The sequence below is a fragment of the Pleurodeles waltl genome, chromosome 3_1 (assembly GCF_031143425.1).
Source record: "Pleurodeles waltl isolate 20211129_DDA chromosome 3_1, aPleWal1.hap1.20221129, whole genome shotgun sequence".
NCBI classification, from domain to species: Eukaryota; Metazoa; Chordata; class Amphibia; order Caudata; family Salamandridae; genus Pleurodeles; species Pleurodeles waltl.
The window spans coordinates 392092522-392109040 of NC_090440.1; the positions used below are offsets into that span (position 1 = coordinate 392092522).

Sequence of the window (16519 nt, forward strand, 5' to 3'; positions counted from 1 at the left end):
GTGGCTTTGCACTCCCCAGGGTAAAGCAGTGGGCAAACCACCCATTGGAGAGACTTGAGAGACTGTGGCTTTGCACTCCCCAGGATACATCAATGGGCATGGAGCCCCCTCGTGGAGCTGCCGTCGTGAACTGATCTGGCTGAGGTGCCCCCCTTCCCCCTGAGGTGCCTGTTTTATTTTGATCTGATGCCCCAGCAGTGTTCTTTCCGTTTGGATCGGGTATTGAGTGTGGGCATCGCCCATGCATTTTGGGCCCAGTGGTCCACGGACTATGTAGGTGCAGTACATGGACTTGAAATCTTGGTGTACATATTTGTTAATAGTGTATATATATTTTTGACTAATGGATTTTTCCTGATTACAATTGTTAAAATAATTTCCTTTTGTCCTTGCGTGCTTCCAGGGATGGTGGAGGGGGGTGTAAATGTAATGTTTCAACATGGATTTGTGTGTATGGTGTTGTGGGTGAGGGTGGGGGTGGGGGTGTTGCATGTTGCGTGTGTGTGTCACTCCCTATCCCTCCTCCCTCCCCTGTGTCATAGGTGCAGTCCTCACCGTGGTGGTCGCCGCCGTCAGTCGTGCTCCTGGTAGAGGAGCAGTAAGACAATGGCAGGTAGAATTTGGAGTTCCGGCTCCATGGAGTCCTGGTTCCTCGTGGGGTGTGTAGAGGTGAGTGTTTTCCCTTCCAAGTCCAGTTTCCGCCGTGTTTTTGTTTGCGTTGAATCCACCCCGGAAAAGGTGGCGGATTGGCCTCTCATAAGGGTGTGGGCAGTACATTGTCTTCCGCCTGTCTGTTGGCGGTGACCGCCATGCTGATTGTTTGTACCGCCGTGGCAGTCGGAATGTTAAAGTGGCTGTCTATGTTGGCGGTTTCCTCCATGGTCGTGACTCCATTTTTTTTTTCGACGGCCTGTTGGCGGTCTTACCGCCGCTTTACCACCGACCGCCAGGGTTGTAATGAGGGCCAAAGTGTCTTAAGTCTTTGAAAAACAAAGAAATGTATCTTAAAAACAATAAAGGTCTCTTGCAAGCACAAAGTACCTGATTTCTGTTCAAAATCTCCACAAGGGACCACAGAGGAGGCAATGCGTGGAAAACAGGAGGTGTGCGTTGGTTCTGCCCTTTCGCACACCGACTTGTGTCATTATTTTCCACGCATAGGAAAACTTTGCATCGGTTTCCGGCTTGCGGACTTGGTTCCTCTTCGGGTTGTGTGGTTTTCTGGTGCCCCGGGGATAGTGTGTGGAATCCTGGGCTTGCGGAGCAAAGTCACAAGCGCTGCGTCAATCCAGTGGGCATTGCATGGAAATTTCTCTTGCATGGCAGGCGCTGCATCGATTCCTCTCTGGAAGTCGGACAGCGTTGTTCTGGATCCGCTGTGCTTCGATCCAGTGGGCCGTGCGGCAAATTTCCAATCGCTACCCTGGTGCTGCGTCGATCTTCTTATTGCAAAGTCGGGCTGCGTCATTCTGGTTCGGCTTGCAGTGATTTCCTCACCACGATGCAGGCTGTGCATCGTTTTTAGCAGGCTGTGCGTCGAATTTTCCCTGCACAAGGAGTCTAGTTGCAGGAGTGAAGTCTTTTTGATCCTGAGACTTCAGGGAACAGGAGGCAAGCTCTATCCAAGCCCTTGGAGAGCACTTCTCAGCACAGCCAGAGAGCAGCAAGGCAGCAGGGCAACAGCAGGGCAGCAGCCCTTCTCAGAAAAGCAGTCCAGGTGAGTCCTTTGGGCAGCCAGGCAGGTCCTCTTGGCAGATCTGGTTCAGGGATTCTTAATCAGCAGGTTTCTTGTCCAGAAGTGTCTGTGAGGTAGAGTGTCTATCCCAAGACGTGTCTAAAGTCTGTGGTTTTGGCTGCTCTTCTTATACCCATTTTGGCCTTTGAAGTAGGCTTACTTCAAAGCAAAGTCTCACTTGTTTGTGAAATCCTGCCTTGCCCAGACAAGGACTCAGACACACACCAGGGGGTTGGAGACTGCATTGTGTGAGGGCAGGCACATCCCTTTCAGCTGCGAGTGACCATTCCTCTCCTCCCTCCTAGCACAGCTGGCTCATCAGGTTATGCAGGCTACAACCCAGCCCCCTTTGTTTCACTGTCTTGGGAGCGGTGCAAACAGCCCAACTGTCAAACTAACCCAGACAGGGAATCCACAAACAGGTAGAGTCACAAAAATGGTTTAAGCAAGAAAATGCCCACTTTCTAAAAGTGGCAGTTTCAAACACACAATCTCAAAACCAACTTTACTAAAAGATGTATTTTTAAATTGTGATTTTAGAGGTCCCAAACTCCACATGTCTATCTGCTCCCAAAGGGAATCCATGCTTTAAATATGTTTAAAGGCAGCCCCCAGAGTAACCTATGAAAGAGATAGGACTTGCAACAGTGAAAACCTAATTTGGCAGTATTTCACTGTCAGGACATATAAAACACATTAGTATATGTCCTACCTTAACCATACACTGCACCCTGCCCATGGGGCTACCTAGGGCATACCTTAGAGGTGTATTATATGTGAGAAAAGTAAAGGATTAGGCCTGGCAAGTGGGGATACTTGCCAAGTCGAATTGACAGTTTAAAACTGCAAACACTGTCACTGCAGTGGCAGGTCTGAGACATGATTACAGGGCTACTTATGTGGGTGGCACAACCAGTGCTGCAGGCCCACTAGTAGCATTTGATATACAGGTCCTCGGCACCTCTAGTGCACTTTACTAGGGACTTACCAGTAAATCAAATATGCCAATCATGGATAAACCAATCAACATTACAATTTACCCATAAAGCATATGCACGTTAGCACTGGTTAGCAGTGGGAAAGTGCTCAGAGTTCAAAAGCCAACAAAAACAGGTCAGTAAAAATAGGAGGAAGGAGGCAAAATGTTTGGGGATGACCTTGCAAAAAGGGCCAGGTCCAACATGACCCCCCACCAGCCGAAAGCCAGGGGAGAACAATCAGTACCCTGATGTACTTCCCTGATTGGGGCTATAGAACAAGGACCCAGGCCTACAACAGCAGGGCATGTTTCAGGTCTACACCTTTCTGACTCCAGTTGGATCCCTCTGTCCATACTGTCAGGGTGCACAAAGCTAACCCATGGGGAACCTTTCTCCTCTCCTGTGGATACCATCTGGGCAGCACATAACCTTACTTTGCTCACAGATGTATCTCAGGGGCCGGATGATACCACCAGGGCCAACATAGTGGTGTTGCCCACTCCACCCCCAGGGTGTGACTCTTGTCCCCTCCCAGGGGCAACTCTGTCCACCAGGACAGCAAGCCACAGGGGCCACTGACAGCTGTCAGGGAAGAGAGCCAGGCCCCAGGCCTCTCAAGGCTCTCTAACCACTGTGACTGTGGAGAGTGGGGGACGGTAGCCCCTGTTGCCTGGCACCCTTTGGCCACTCTCCCTTCCACCAGGTCAGAGATGACAGCCTGACCCTGGGCCTCCCGTTTGGGTCTCTGTACCCTCCCTCCTGGAGCGGCACCCCCAGAGTCCAAAATTGTCAGGGTGCTTATAGAAGCAGTCCTGCACAATTCCACCACCAGTGCAGGGGTATTAACCTGTAACTGGTCTTCTAACCTTGGGTCTGTACCTTCAGGTTGGACTAGGGCCAGGGGTGAGGCTTCCCTCCCCCTGCCCTCCCTTCTGGGGTCCTGCACTCCCCAACTAGGAGTGCCCCCCCCCCAGAAGACAACATGGTAGGGGCACTGTTGGCAGTAGCCCCTTCCTCCAGGTCACGGGGGACACCCTGAACGTGGCCTTCCAATCCAGGGTTCTGCACCCCCCTCGGGGAGAGTACCCCTATAAATCACACCGGGGGGTGATTGGGCACACCACCTCCCCTTTCAGGTCAGGGTTTACCCCCTGCACCTGATCCTCCAGTCCACGGTCTGTACCCTCAGAATGGACCACTGCCTGGTAACTCAGGACTTCCTGGGGGGGGACACCTACCCCCCACCAGGTCAGAGTTTACCCTCTGAATGGTCCTTTAACCAGCGTCACCACCCTGCGGTACAACCATTGCCTGGCACGCCAGGACTTCCTTGGGGGCACACTTACCCCCCACAAGGGACACACTGTCCCCAAGGGCCACACAAGAGTCCGGCTGGCACAGGTCTCTTGACCACTGCCCTACTGGCAGAGTCTGGATCCCCCCCAACCCAGAAGAGGTCTCAGCTAGGTCATTCCTGGGGGGCTGTGCTCTCAGAGCTGACCCCTGAACCTCCAGGTCCTCCACTGGTACTGCCAGACACGAGAACTGGTGAGGTGCTGGCTACAGCCACCCCCCCCCCAAGTTCTCCTGACACTGTGGGGTTTCCCTCAACAGATGGTCCTACGATACAGGATAGGCTCCCCTCCTGGTGTTCCCTCATGGAACCCTCCAGGACCTGGGACTGGATCTCGGGTACCCTGGGCCTCAGCCCATCCCCATTCCCTCTCCTCTGAGACTGGACATGGGGTCCCTCACCCATCCCACTTCACTGGGACCTACCTGGAACACTGCAATCCTTTCCCACCTCACCTGGTTGGGAAACACCTACACCACACCCTTCAGGAGCACCCCCAGGTACCTCTTCAGACTCTCTGGTATTCACCCAGAGGTCTGCCTCCAGTGTAAGCTCCCTGGGGTCAGAGAACTCACACTCCACCTGGTGTTGGTGTAGCTCTGGAAAATAAGGACTAGACATATGCTCTCCAGCAATTACATCACTCAGCCCCTCATGTGAATTAACCAAACTAACCTTCACCCAACCATCCAGTGACTCAGCCTTGAAAACGTACCCCACATTACCCTCCTGAGACTGGTGAGACAATACCTTACTGTCCCTGACACTCAACTCACACTCTTCTGTGATGTCTGCACACTCCACAACCAGAACTTCTACCTGGGGGGAACCCTTCTCCCTGTCACTCTCACCTAGAGTCAGTAAGGTGTCCCTCCCCTCAGTAGGAATATGACTCCCTGTGCCAGTTCCCCAATCCACCTCGGGGAACCTGTGCATTAGGGGAGTTACCTCATACCCCTGAACCTTCTGGTGTGTGTCAACTCCCACCTTCAAGTAGGGTACCACATCTCTGGGCATGTGCACGTCTTCAGCAGTACTGGATACAAGATTTGTGCTGCCACCATCTGAACTGGACTCAATCCTCATGGCTTCCAGTTTCAGCTCTTCACAGCTCAGCTCCTTAGCTGCAATCCTTTCTTTTTCCCGGGCTAAGGCTCTCTCCATCTCAGCCCTCCCAATCTCCGCATCTAGCTTTTCCATCCACTGCTCCTGAGCTAGGAGCCATTCATCTTTCTCTGGTTCTCTTTCCTCATCCAAGTAGTCCTCCTCCTCAGACTCATCTGGTAGTGTTGCCTGCCAGCGATTCAACTCATACTGAAACAGGGCTGACTCAAGATCCTCCCTTCTGGATTTCTCCTTTACAGCCAGTCCCCTTTCCTTGCAGAATACTTTTAGCTCCTTCTCTTTATAGATGAATAGGTGCCAAAAGATGACTTCCATTCTGCCAAGGCCTCACAGGCGCAACCCAAAACCAGAGTACAAAAATATCAACAATATATCCAGGAGGTCATCAGAGAAAAAAAAGTAAAAAGATGAAAAATCATGTTGACCTTCAACTATGTGTTGGAAGTGAATACTTAGCTACTGTATGTCACTGCACAAATACAAGTCCTATTCTCACCGCTGATCACCAATGTTAGAAAAGGGGTCTTTGGTTGGCAATCAGGTTACCCCCTGTCCAAGCAAGGACCCTCACTCTAGTCAGGGTAAGTCACACACAATCCAAATTATCCTGTGCCCACCCTCTAGTAGCTTGGCACTGAGCAGTCAGACTTAACTTAGAAGGCAATGTCTAAAGTAATTGTGCAATAAATCATGCAATAACACAGTAAAGCACCACAAAAATACACCACACAGTGTTTAGAAAAATATATAATATTTATCTGATAAGATGCAGGTCAAAACGATTAAAATGCAATGAGTATATGTTGAGATATCACTGTAAAAGTGATATAAAGTGTCTTAAGTCTTTGAAAAACAAATACATTTCTGTTAAAAACAATAAAGGTCTCTTGCAAGCACAAAGTACCTGGTTTGCATTCAAAATCTACACAAGGGACCACAGAGGAGGCGATGCTTGGAAAACGGGGAGGTGTGCGTTGGTTCCGCCCCTTCACAGGGGAAGACTTTCGTCGTTCTCTGGCGTGCGGACTTGGTTCCTCTTTGGGTTGCGGGGTTTTCTGGTGCACCGGGGATGGTGCGTGGAATCCTGGGCTTGCGGAGCGAAATTACAAGTGCTGCATCGATCCAGTTAGTGTTGCGTGGAACTTTCTCCTGCACGGCAGGCACTGCGTCGATTCCTCTCTGGAAGTCGGGCGTCCCTTTACTAGGGACTTACCAGTAAATCGGACATGCCAATCATGGATAAACCAATCAACAGTTCAATTTACACAGAGAGCAAATGCACTTTATCACTGGTTAGCAGTGGTAAAGTGCTCAGAGTTCTAAAGCCAACAAAAACAGATCAGGAAAAATAGGAGGAAGGCAAAAGGTTTGGGGATGACCTTGCAAAAAGGTCCAGGTCCAATACATGGTGTGAGTTCAGCAGAGTCCAATACATATGTCACTGGTTCTGAGGAGTTGGATATTGAGATTGTTAGAAAAGCGAGTGCCTAGGTGACACTTCTCACTTGTTATTATATTCTTGCTAGAGAGAACGGCTTGATCTTTCAGCTTGATATCCAGTGCCTTTCGAGAAAAGGATTGTAACTCCAAAGGGAGCAACTGAAAGACTGCCCTCTCATCCAATGTCTGGTTGTTTACCTGACTACAGAGTGGCTTCAGAAGCACCTCTTTATGTGTTGACATATGCATTCAGATAATGCTCGGAGGCTTGTGTATGATTTTCCTGTACTTATATGCCCGGGAAGACCTGCCAGACTTACTCAAAGCTGGGACAATCGGAATTCTATTAATATGACTGAAAACACATCCTGATTTCAGTTACAAGTTAGAATTCTGCTGTTTTTTTCTCTGTAGAAAGACACTAGGCGCTGGGCAAAGACATCACATTCTATGCGTCTAGCAGAATACTTCAGTGAAAATAAAAGTTACTCACAGAGCCCAGCCATAAATTCCTAATTTTCTTCGTTATATTCCGCAGCTGTTACAGTCTGAGATTCTCTCATCACTTATAAAACAACCGACTATAAAATACTCCTGCATCAGACAAAGGATCTTATCTCCTGATGGTCTCCCAGCAGTACCATGATTAGATTCTCTTCATATTTCTATCTATACTTAGTGGAGCCGAATCTATGGTATGGCACACTGCGTGCGACCTAGCCCCCCTTACGAATACTTTGCTTTAAAATGTATCTTTGGATAACGAATGTTCACTTCCACAGGGTTCATTTGGAAACTGCATGCCCTGCTGTTGCCTCTTCTAACCCACGACACCATTAGATGGTTACCCTGATTATCCCGCTATTGCATATGTATCACCCCTTGCCTTTTAGTGGTCTAAAAGCATTTTTGTATGAACATTAAGATCATTATTCTTTAACTGATTCGATTTGTCCTTGAACCTTGCTTTCATCTCCCAGGAAGTCTTACAAAAATAGGGCTTGAGCTAAGCAAATTTACTAAAAGGATAGGCGAAGGAAAGTCTTTATATATTGCTGTATATTGAATTGGTCCAAGGCTGATTTGTGAGCAATAAGGCTCTCTCTTGCCTTCTATGGCTATCCTCCACAACGTTGTCACAGTACTGTTAGAGAGATCCTGGCCTCAGGAGTTGGTCCAAGTCAACAAGCATCTAGTATTTTTTTCTGACAGTCACTTATGTATATATTTGACCTGTCACAACACTGTAAGACTGTTTTGTCTCACGGTGTTTATTCTATCCATGGATAAAGACGTACTTTTCCTTTTAAGCTACTGCAATGATTACAGTTGTAGGTCAAGTGCTTATTCGATTATTACAGTATTTAAAGTTTGGATTAGCCTCGTTTTATGTTACAGCTTCATTTAGCCATTGTTTTTATTATGTTTTTTTATTTTTTTCTAATGAAAGGGTATGTGTAGCCTTCTGCCACATACTAAGCAGATTGCTAACTTTAAGGTACTCATTTCAGCTGTGGTGTATGCTGGCTCACATAGATTTAAGCTGATGGTTGCTTTAATATTGCTTCATTTGCTTTAAACTATTTAGAGGATGGCTCTCACATCTGCGCATAATTGTGATGATGGTTTTCAGAGAACCGAGAGCAGCTGTGCTTCAACACTGGAGTGAGAGCATAGATTATCCTGCTCTTGAATTGTGATGAACTTAGCCAGACAGCCTGCCTTCTGCTGGCTACAACAACAGGGCCGTGGGGCGTTTAAATATTTATCCATGTAGTTTTTAACTTGCTTGTTTGTATTGTCCACATTGCATAACTAAATTTCGTCTTGGCACAAAGGCAAAGATGGATGCTCTGTGACTGTAGGTTAGTACATTGCGACTCTAGATACAGATACTATGGTGAGTAGTGGATACAAAGATCATATCCAGGGAGAAAACATCAAGCCATGCAAGAACATATGAGAGCCAAGGAACCTGCATCATCAATATAAATGTGAGGCACATGAAAGAAGGAGGGGCTAGACGCATGGCTAGAACTGATGAGTCGAGCCTGATTCTGAACTGGATCAGCAACCTGTCATGGAAGATGTTAGGTGTTTAATCTAGCACACCTTGTGAATGTGTTTAAGGTGGGATACATCTATGCCACTTTTTCTGTGAACATCTGAAAACGCAAAGATGAGGAAACGCTCAGAACTGAAGCTTTCTATCCTCAAGCCTATTTTACATTTTGCCCACCGTGAAACTTGTCATTAAGGGGGCAACGATAACACAATCTGGATCACTGCAATGCATGTCCATGCAATACATTTCCAAACAGTTCAGATACATGACCCCCTCGATCCAAATGACTCAATCTATGTCTGTAACCTTCCATCATAGCACAATATTTCAGTAGCTTTCCAGCAAGTTTGCAATATCTGCAGTAAACATCTGCATCAGTGCTTTGCATCCATATCTGCCTACTACTTGGGGTAGAACGACTATCCCTCCCAACCCCCCCTCCGCCGGTGTGGTGCGGCAGTATGCCCATGTGGGTGAGCGGCGTAGCAGTTGTGTATCTGCTGTTTTTTGTGATCTTCTTCTTCTTCTCCTTAGGCATTTCTTCTCTTTTGTATTCCTCCTGGGGATCTCTCAGGGCCTTAACTAGTAGTTCCCAAGCTCACACATTTGCCAATGTTCCTATCCCCTTGTGTGCCTCTCTACGAAGTAGGGTCCCTTCACATTCTGCCCATTTCTCCAATTCCCTTATCCAGGACTGCAAGGAAGGGCCTGTAGGGTTTTTCCATTTTCTTGTGATTTCTCTCTTAGCTAATAATGGGCCCAGGTCCTGAAATCTGCTGGTGGTGTTCTTAGTAGTGTGTGGATACCAGTGTAGTAAGCAATGGGCGGGTGTGAATGAGATCAGCTTTTCGATAATTTCGGCATGTCATTTTACAACCTGTGTCCAGTATTGGTTTAGAACAGGAGAAGTTCATAGCATGTGAAGCTCAGAGACATGACCTTGTGTCGGAATAGGAGGAATGGCTTGGACCCTACCTCCTTGCAAATTGCAATGAAAGATATGCTAATGGGTGTGAGCATTGGAGGTGAGGGTTGAAACATTGAAAACCTGTAGCACATCTGATCTGTTCACTTATGGATCTGCTTGTTCAATGTAATTTTTAATAACCCACCTAGGGAGGATAATGTGCCACAACCAAGATTAAAGAGCGATTAGCAGGCGAACTGGGAACTCATATCTTAAATCATGATTTCAAACCTACAGATTGAGCAAATGGGCATTCCCCATCATTCCTGGTGGATAGGCAGGAGGTGTAGCTGAATGAAATACGTTTTGAAAGTGGGCATTATTAGCATTAAGCTGTAAACAATGAATGACTTAAACATCTACAGAGAACACACAACAATATGTTTAAAATCGAAGAGGGATTTCCACATTGTGTTATTTTCTTCTTTGTTTCTCTTTTGCAGCATGTTAATTTATTACCTACAGAGTATTGCAAGATCATTGAAATTTACTAATAACCAACTGAGGAGTCAAATTCAAAATGTAAGTACGCAGAATATAACTTATCAGGTTCATTGTGCTAAGTTTTAGACACTCAGTCCCTGGTACGATGGTTGATGACAACATACAAGAAAAAAGTGAAGACAGGTTATTGTTTTTCACAACATGTAGCCTCAAATCTCCGCATTCTTTTTCCATTTTGTAATGCAATGCTGTGGGTAATATTAAATTATGGTTGCACTTATGCACGTTTAAGACAATAATTTGAGAATTCTGTAATTTACCTTCCCATGCTGTTTTTAAATTTCGCCATTTTTCGGGGCCTAATACCATTATTAAGTACAAAGCACTGCTCTATCCTTTCTTAAATGAGATGTTGAATATAATTCAAAGTCCTAATACTTCTGACTCTCTTTTGGATTAGTTTAAGGCTTATATTATAGAAAACGTTTATGCAACTGCTCCTGTCAAAGAGAAGGTGATTATGTATAACTGGTTTAATGAAAATGTAGAAACACACAAAAGGTGATGGGAGGCTGCTTGCAATAAGTCTAACCACTGGCAATAGCTCAGAGTAGAACTCCAACCTATTGTTCTTTTGCACACCATGCTTCCTCAGTTTGGACCCAACTATATGCAAATCAGTTTTTACCCTGCTCCAATGGGAGGGATAGGCTTTGCTGTAGTGAAAATGAATTTAGCAGTCCACTACTTGGACATGTCAAAATTAAAAGTAAATGTCTAACTTTTTAAATATCGAAATGGTAGTTTAAAACTGCACACACAGGCACTTCAGTGGCAGGCCTGAGATATGCTTGAAGGCTACTGTAGTGGATCAGTGCTGCAGGGCCCCTAGTAGCATTTAATTTACAGGTCCTGGGAACATATAGTGCACTTTACTAGGGACTTGCAAATAAACTGAATCTGCTAATTGTGGAGAAGCCAATGTTACCATGCTTACAGTACCGAGCATCTGCACTTTAGCACTGGTCAGCAGTGGTAAAGTGCCCAGAATCTTAAAAGCCAGCAAAAATGAGTCAGAAACCCAGGTCCGAGGGTAAAAGGTTAGGGGAAACCATCAACGGATGCCAGGTCTAACACAGATAAAAAAAGTTGCCTTCTTCTTTGAAGGAATTAATGCACAGCATTGTAAAAAAACATTTTTCACATTTACCTAAGAAGAGATTCAGGTTGCTTTGATAAATTGAAGTTTGGCTCCATATAAAACCCATGTATGTATGTATGTATGCTCTGTTTCTATAATCAAACCTAGCAAAAGGCAGCAAGGCTCTGCACATTGTCAGAGACAAGCATAAAGTCAAAGAGAAATAGGAGAGGAAGCTGAGTTGTGAAGGTTAATGCATCACGATGAAGTGTTTTTCAAAGAGGTGAGTCTTCAACAATTTTGTAACTTGGAGCATTGTTGGGGCATTCCTGATGACTATGGGGATGTTGATCCCGATCCTGGGTGCATGCATAGAAACGATTGCTGTTTTGGTTGTTCTTTTTCACACTTCTCAGTTTGAAGTCTGATGATGTCCTGGAAGTGTATGTGTTGAGAACCACCAGAAATGGTGAGCCTGTCTGCAAGATGAGTGAGGTGATGTTCTTGGTGGCTTTTTGAATAATGCAGCTGTTTTTGAAGATGGTACAGGCCATGGATGAGACATGCTGTGGTGTGTAGAATGCCCTGAAGGGGTGCCAGTGTGAAGTCCGGGAAGCTATTGACTGGAGCACTACTATTATCCACATGCAAGAGTAAGAGGGTTTGAATAACAGGGCAGTCATTTCTTTCGGGAAAAAACTGTTTCACTTTGATTAGGAGACAGAGCTGGAACCAGACCGTCTTTGTTTTTTTGGCAATGTGTTCCTTGAGAATGAAGTTGATGTCAATGGTAAAGAAACTTAGCATTCAACAAAAGGTGGAGTTCTAAATCATGAAAGTTCATGTAATTGAGCCAGATTTCTACTGTATCTTGTTTGCTGTTCTTGGCAAATAACAGGAATTCTGTCTTAGCTATACTGAACTTCAGGTAGGTGCTATATGCTGTACATGCAGTGTTAAAGGCACTGGATAACTCATGTAGAAGAGACTTTCAAGTAGAGCTGTGTACCACCAGCATACTGTGAATCTTGATGTTGTTACCTGTGAGCACCAAGAAATGCCACTTGATGGTTGAAGATAAAAGGAGACTGTAAGGAACCCTCGGGGATTTCACAGCGAATCCTTTGTGTCCTGAAGGAGCCCATCTAAACAAACTGGCATCAGTTGTAAAGGTAGGAGGAGCACCATTGAAGGACATTGCCAGTAAATCTAATTTCAGACCCTAGGGTGTGTGTAAAGGTGGGATGGTGGACCATGTCAAAAGTAGAGGAGAAGTCCAGCAATGTCAGGATTCAGGAGTTATCTTCATTTGTGGTCAGGAGGGCATGATATACAATGTGTAAGGTAGCGAGCTCCATGCCGCAGCATGATCTGTAGCTAGAACGGTGGTCGTGCAGGAGATGGTTAGCGTTCTTTTTTAATGACTTTGGTAATGAATGGTGGGTGACTGGTGGGCCACTAGTTTGATTCTTAAGAAATGGATCGATCTAACCTGTCTTGAGAGCTTCGGAAAGATGCTTTAGGTGTGGGAGGCTCTCACAATGGCATGTAGGGGTAAAAAAGAGCCCCTCGAGAAAGCATTGATGAAGGGTCATGGTAAAACCTCATCTTCTTTAGAAGCAGCTTTGAGAAAGCAGAACATGTCAGCAAAATCTGGGAGAGATAGGGATTTGAAGGCTGACCATTGTGGGTTTTTATGGGAAAGAGTATGTGTAAGAATTGAAGCAGGCTTGGTGTTGTCAATGTGGTGTTTAATCTTCTAGTTTTTTCACAGAAGAAGAGGTTTATGGCATTGCACTTTTCGGTAGAGTGAGGAATAGTTGGGCTCAGCAGGGGGTTAATGCAGTTCTTTTTTATGGTGCTGTTGCTATATAACTTAACTTTGCCAGATGTGATGAGTTGCCTGTGTGTTGCGCAGAGGGACTTCAGTTTCAAGCAGTCCTTAAGAGTTCTGCATTTGTTCCACGTTCTTTCCTGTCTGTGCATGGATCATTTATTGTCACCAAAGTCTTTAGAGTGGCAGAGTGCTGAGGGCTTTGGTTTGAATGTTGTAACTAGGGTATAGATGTTCACATAGCTTTCATAAAAAAACTGTTGGAGTTGTTTAGAAGAGTTCTAGTGTTTGACGTGTAGTTGATATGGTAGGAGATGAATTCAAACATTAGAAGAAGCCCTTGAAGGATATGAAGATAAGGGTTTCTCTTTTGTGTTGACATTGATTTGTTCATAGGATACTGAGCCAATAGCTAGGGGTGGCAATGTGGTCAGTCCAATCGAGGGGTATGGATGGTTTGCATCGGATTGTTGGTGATATTGAGAAGATGAGGTTGAGGATGTGGCATTAGGAATCTGCTGGTTGTGTGACATGTTGTACTACGTTGAGTGTATTGATGAGTTTAAAGAAGATGTCTCTTGTTTTCTTGAGATTGTTTTGTCTAAGAGGTTGAAATCACCCAAGAGGGTGTCCTAATGTTATTCGTAAACTCTTTAAGTCTGAGATAAAAGACCATCTGAGATCAATTCTTAAATTGTCTCTGGCATCTGGTGAGGTGCTGATCCAGACTAAATCAATTATAGTTTCTTCTTTATTGAAGTAGTGAGATGCTGCCCACTTGTTATGAGCAAATATAATCCTATATTGCGGGTACTAGTAGCATTTAGGCTTTCAGGAGTTCATGTAGCCAATCAGTTTTGCTCATTTATGAAGGCATTGAAAGACTTACCTCTTCTCAAGCAGGGTTTAGATCACGTCTTAGTTCTGAGTAGGTGCTCATCACCTCAGTCGATGACCCAGAATGGCATTTGATTCTGGGAGTGTCAATGTGCTGATTTTATTAGAACTGTCATCTGTATTTGACACACTGGATCGTGCCATCTTGCTGGACCATATCTTGCCTGTGTGCATTAGCAGCACTGCAGATGACTAATTCTGTTCCTTTTTATCAATGTGTTCCGAGTCCGAGTGGCACCTTTTCTAACTTCTTTCATCACAGTTAAATGTGGGATCCCACATGGTTCTACTCTTCTCCTTTCACCTGTTTAATCTGTATACTGCACCTCTGCCACAACACATCTGCTCCCTCACCATCCTTTTTTTTAGATGTGTGGTGATTATCCTTCCCTTATTTTTATGTTAGAAGGTGATATCTTGTCAACTGCATAGTATCCTGAGAGTTGATGGATATTCATTGGCTCAAAGAGAATGCAGATAAGAGAGAGGTGATGGTAGTAAATTGCAAATCCAGTTTGTATTGGGATTGTTACTGGCCTCCTGAGATGGGTCCTCCTCTGGTTTATTACATTCTGAACTTATAATTCAACTTACTAAGAGTGTAAAAGTATTGTGACCACCCAGATTCTATCCTTAGTAGCCATCTGCTCTTTCCATTTAAAAAAAACAAAGTGTGTATCCCTTTTCTTAGCAAGTATAGCAGATGACTCTCAATGACTTGTATTATGGGTTCATATCTGGACTATGTTAATGAACTTTATGTTGGCATCCCTGATTATTTGATCAGCCATAATCCAGCATTCAAAACCAGGCTACTAGACTTGTTAGAAGATCAACTTGATCTGTTTACACTACACCCTCTACTGGTTACCTTTCACTGGCTCCCTGTCTTTTTTTCTTTAAAGTAAAATATATGGCACATCAAACATTATGTGGTCATCATTTGCTTTTGTTCTTAGCTGTTAGAAGCTCTGATCGCCTGTAAAGACTCTCCATTCATATTAATAAGTTCAGCTGAAGGTTCCTTCATGTGAATGCTTCTACTGGGAAGTTGCATATTTTCAGTTAAGGCAACTGTTTTCTAGATAGGAAAAAAGTGGCAGCCATACAACCCTAAATCCCTGGGTCAGGTATATGTAGATTGTGGGTCCTTGCCCTTTTTGCAGGCTCATCCCCAGATTTTTGCTTTTTGTTGCTGAATCTGTTTTTGTTGGTATTAGGCCCACTTCTAACCAGTGTTAAAGTGTTCCTCCCTCAAACAATGGCAAAATTGGACAAAAACTAATTTGCATATTTAATGTATTTGTAAGTCCCTAGTAAATCATACTACCTGTACCCAAGGTCTTTAAATTAAATGTTTCTAGCGTGATGCAGCACTCCTTGTGACACCCACTAAACTAGCCTTTCAAAACATGTCACAGGTCTGAAACTGCAGCCTGTAGTGCAGTTTTAAACTGCCATTGCAACCAGGCAAAATAAAAGAAATCACCCCTAAGATAAGCCCTAAAGACTCATAGGGAAGAATGCATTGTATTTAAAAAGTAGGAAATGTGTGTTTAAGTTTTACATGTTCTGGCAGTGACACACTCCTTACGTTGCTTCTCATTGTTGTAAGGTGTCAGAGTACGTTAATTCGATTCCCTCAGGAGCAGATGACAAGTCCTCAAATCCCAACCCAAGCTACTTGCAACGAAATAGAATCTAGTTTTGAGCACCTTGGAAGGGGAAAGAGGAATGGGACAAGAGAGACTGCCTCAGCAGGTCCGCTTCTTCTTTCAGTTCTATCTACTTGACTCTTCTATATTGTTCTTGAGGCACAACCTAAAGAAATCACAGTTACTAGGGACACATATTCTTTCTTTAACAACTATAATTTCCAACAATTAATTAATGTCTTTCTTCTTTTAAGTCTTACACTCTTTACCTGTACTTCATCTTCATGAGGAATTTGCCTCTGCCTTTCTCTCTTTCTCTCAACTTATATGTGATTGAATTTATGTATAGATTAAATGTGAGGCTTTTTGACATTCGTTCGATATATAGTCAGTTTGATGTTTGGTCTTCGAATATTAATGTCTCTGTAGATACATGATATCAGTTCATATCTTGCCCTACTTTCGTTTTGTGAAATAATGTTGCTATATATATATATATATATACATGACACATAGTATTTATTATGTCATTAAACTTGGGAAACTGGAATTCTTATTGACTGTCTCTTTAAACTTCCTTGTATGTAGCAATACTCTTTGAATGAGGCTTTTCTTATTTATGTTTTCATCAAAACCTTTGAACACATCTTGTACAAGTTTGTAAAATATTCCTTATGCTGTTAATTCCTCAGAATTCAAACAACAAATCTTTTTTCAGATTTCTGCTATTTGCTTTAACACTTGAAATGTCAAATATTAAGTTAGTTGACTCTCTTTATGACTTTTCAATTGCCCTCTTCAAGTTTACACCAAAATTTCGAAGCGCACTTCTTATTATGCTGTGGGACGCTTAGAAACATCTCGCTGTCATCACACTGTAAT

General features: G+C 44.3%; 1 protein-coding gene across 1 annotated transcript in view; it reads left to right on the forward strand.

Moving 5' to 3' along the window:
• TMC3 (transmembrane channel like 3) overlaps positions 1-16519 on the forward strand; it is a 627915-nt gene that overhangs the window by 539257 nt on the left and 72139 nt on the right. The window contains exon 19 of the mRNA XM_069222582.1: positions 10110-10188. Coding sequence (XP_069078683.1) covers positions 10110-10188 — 79 coding nt within the window. The remainder of the gene's footprint in view (positions 1-10109; positions 10189-16519) is intronic.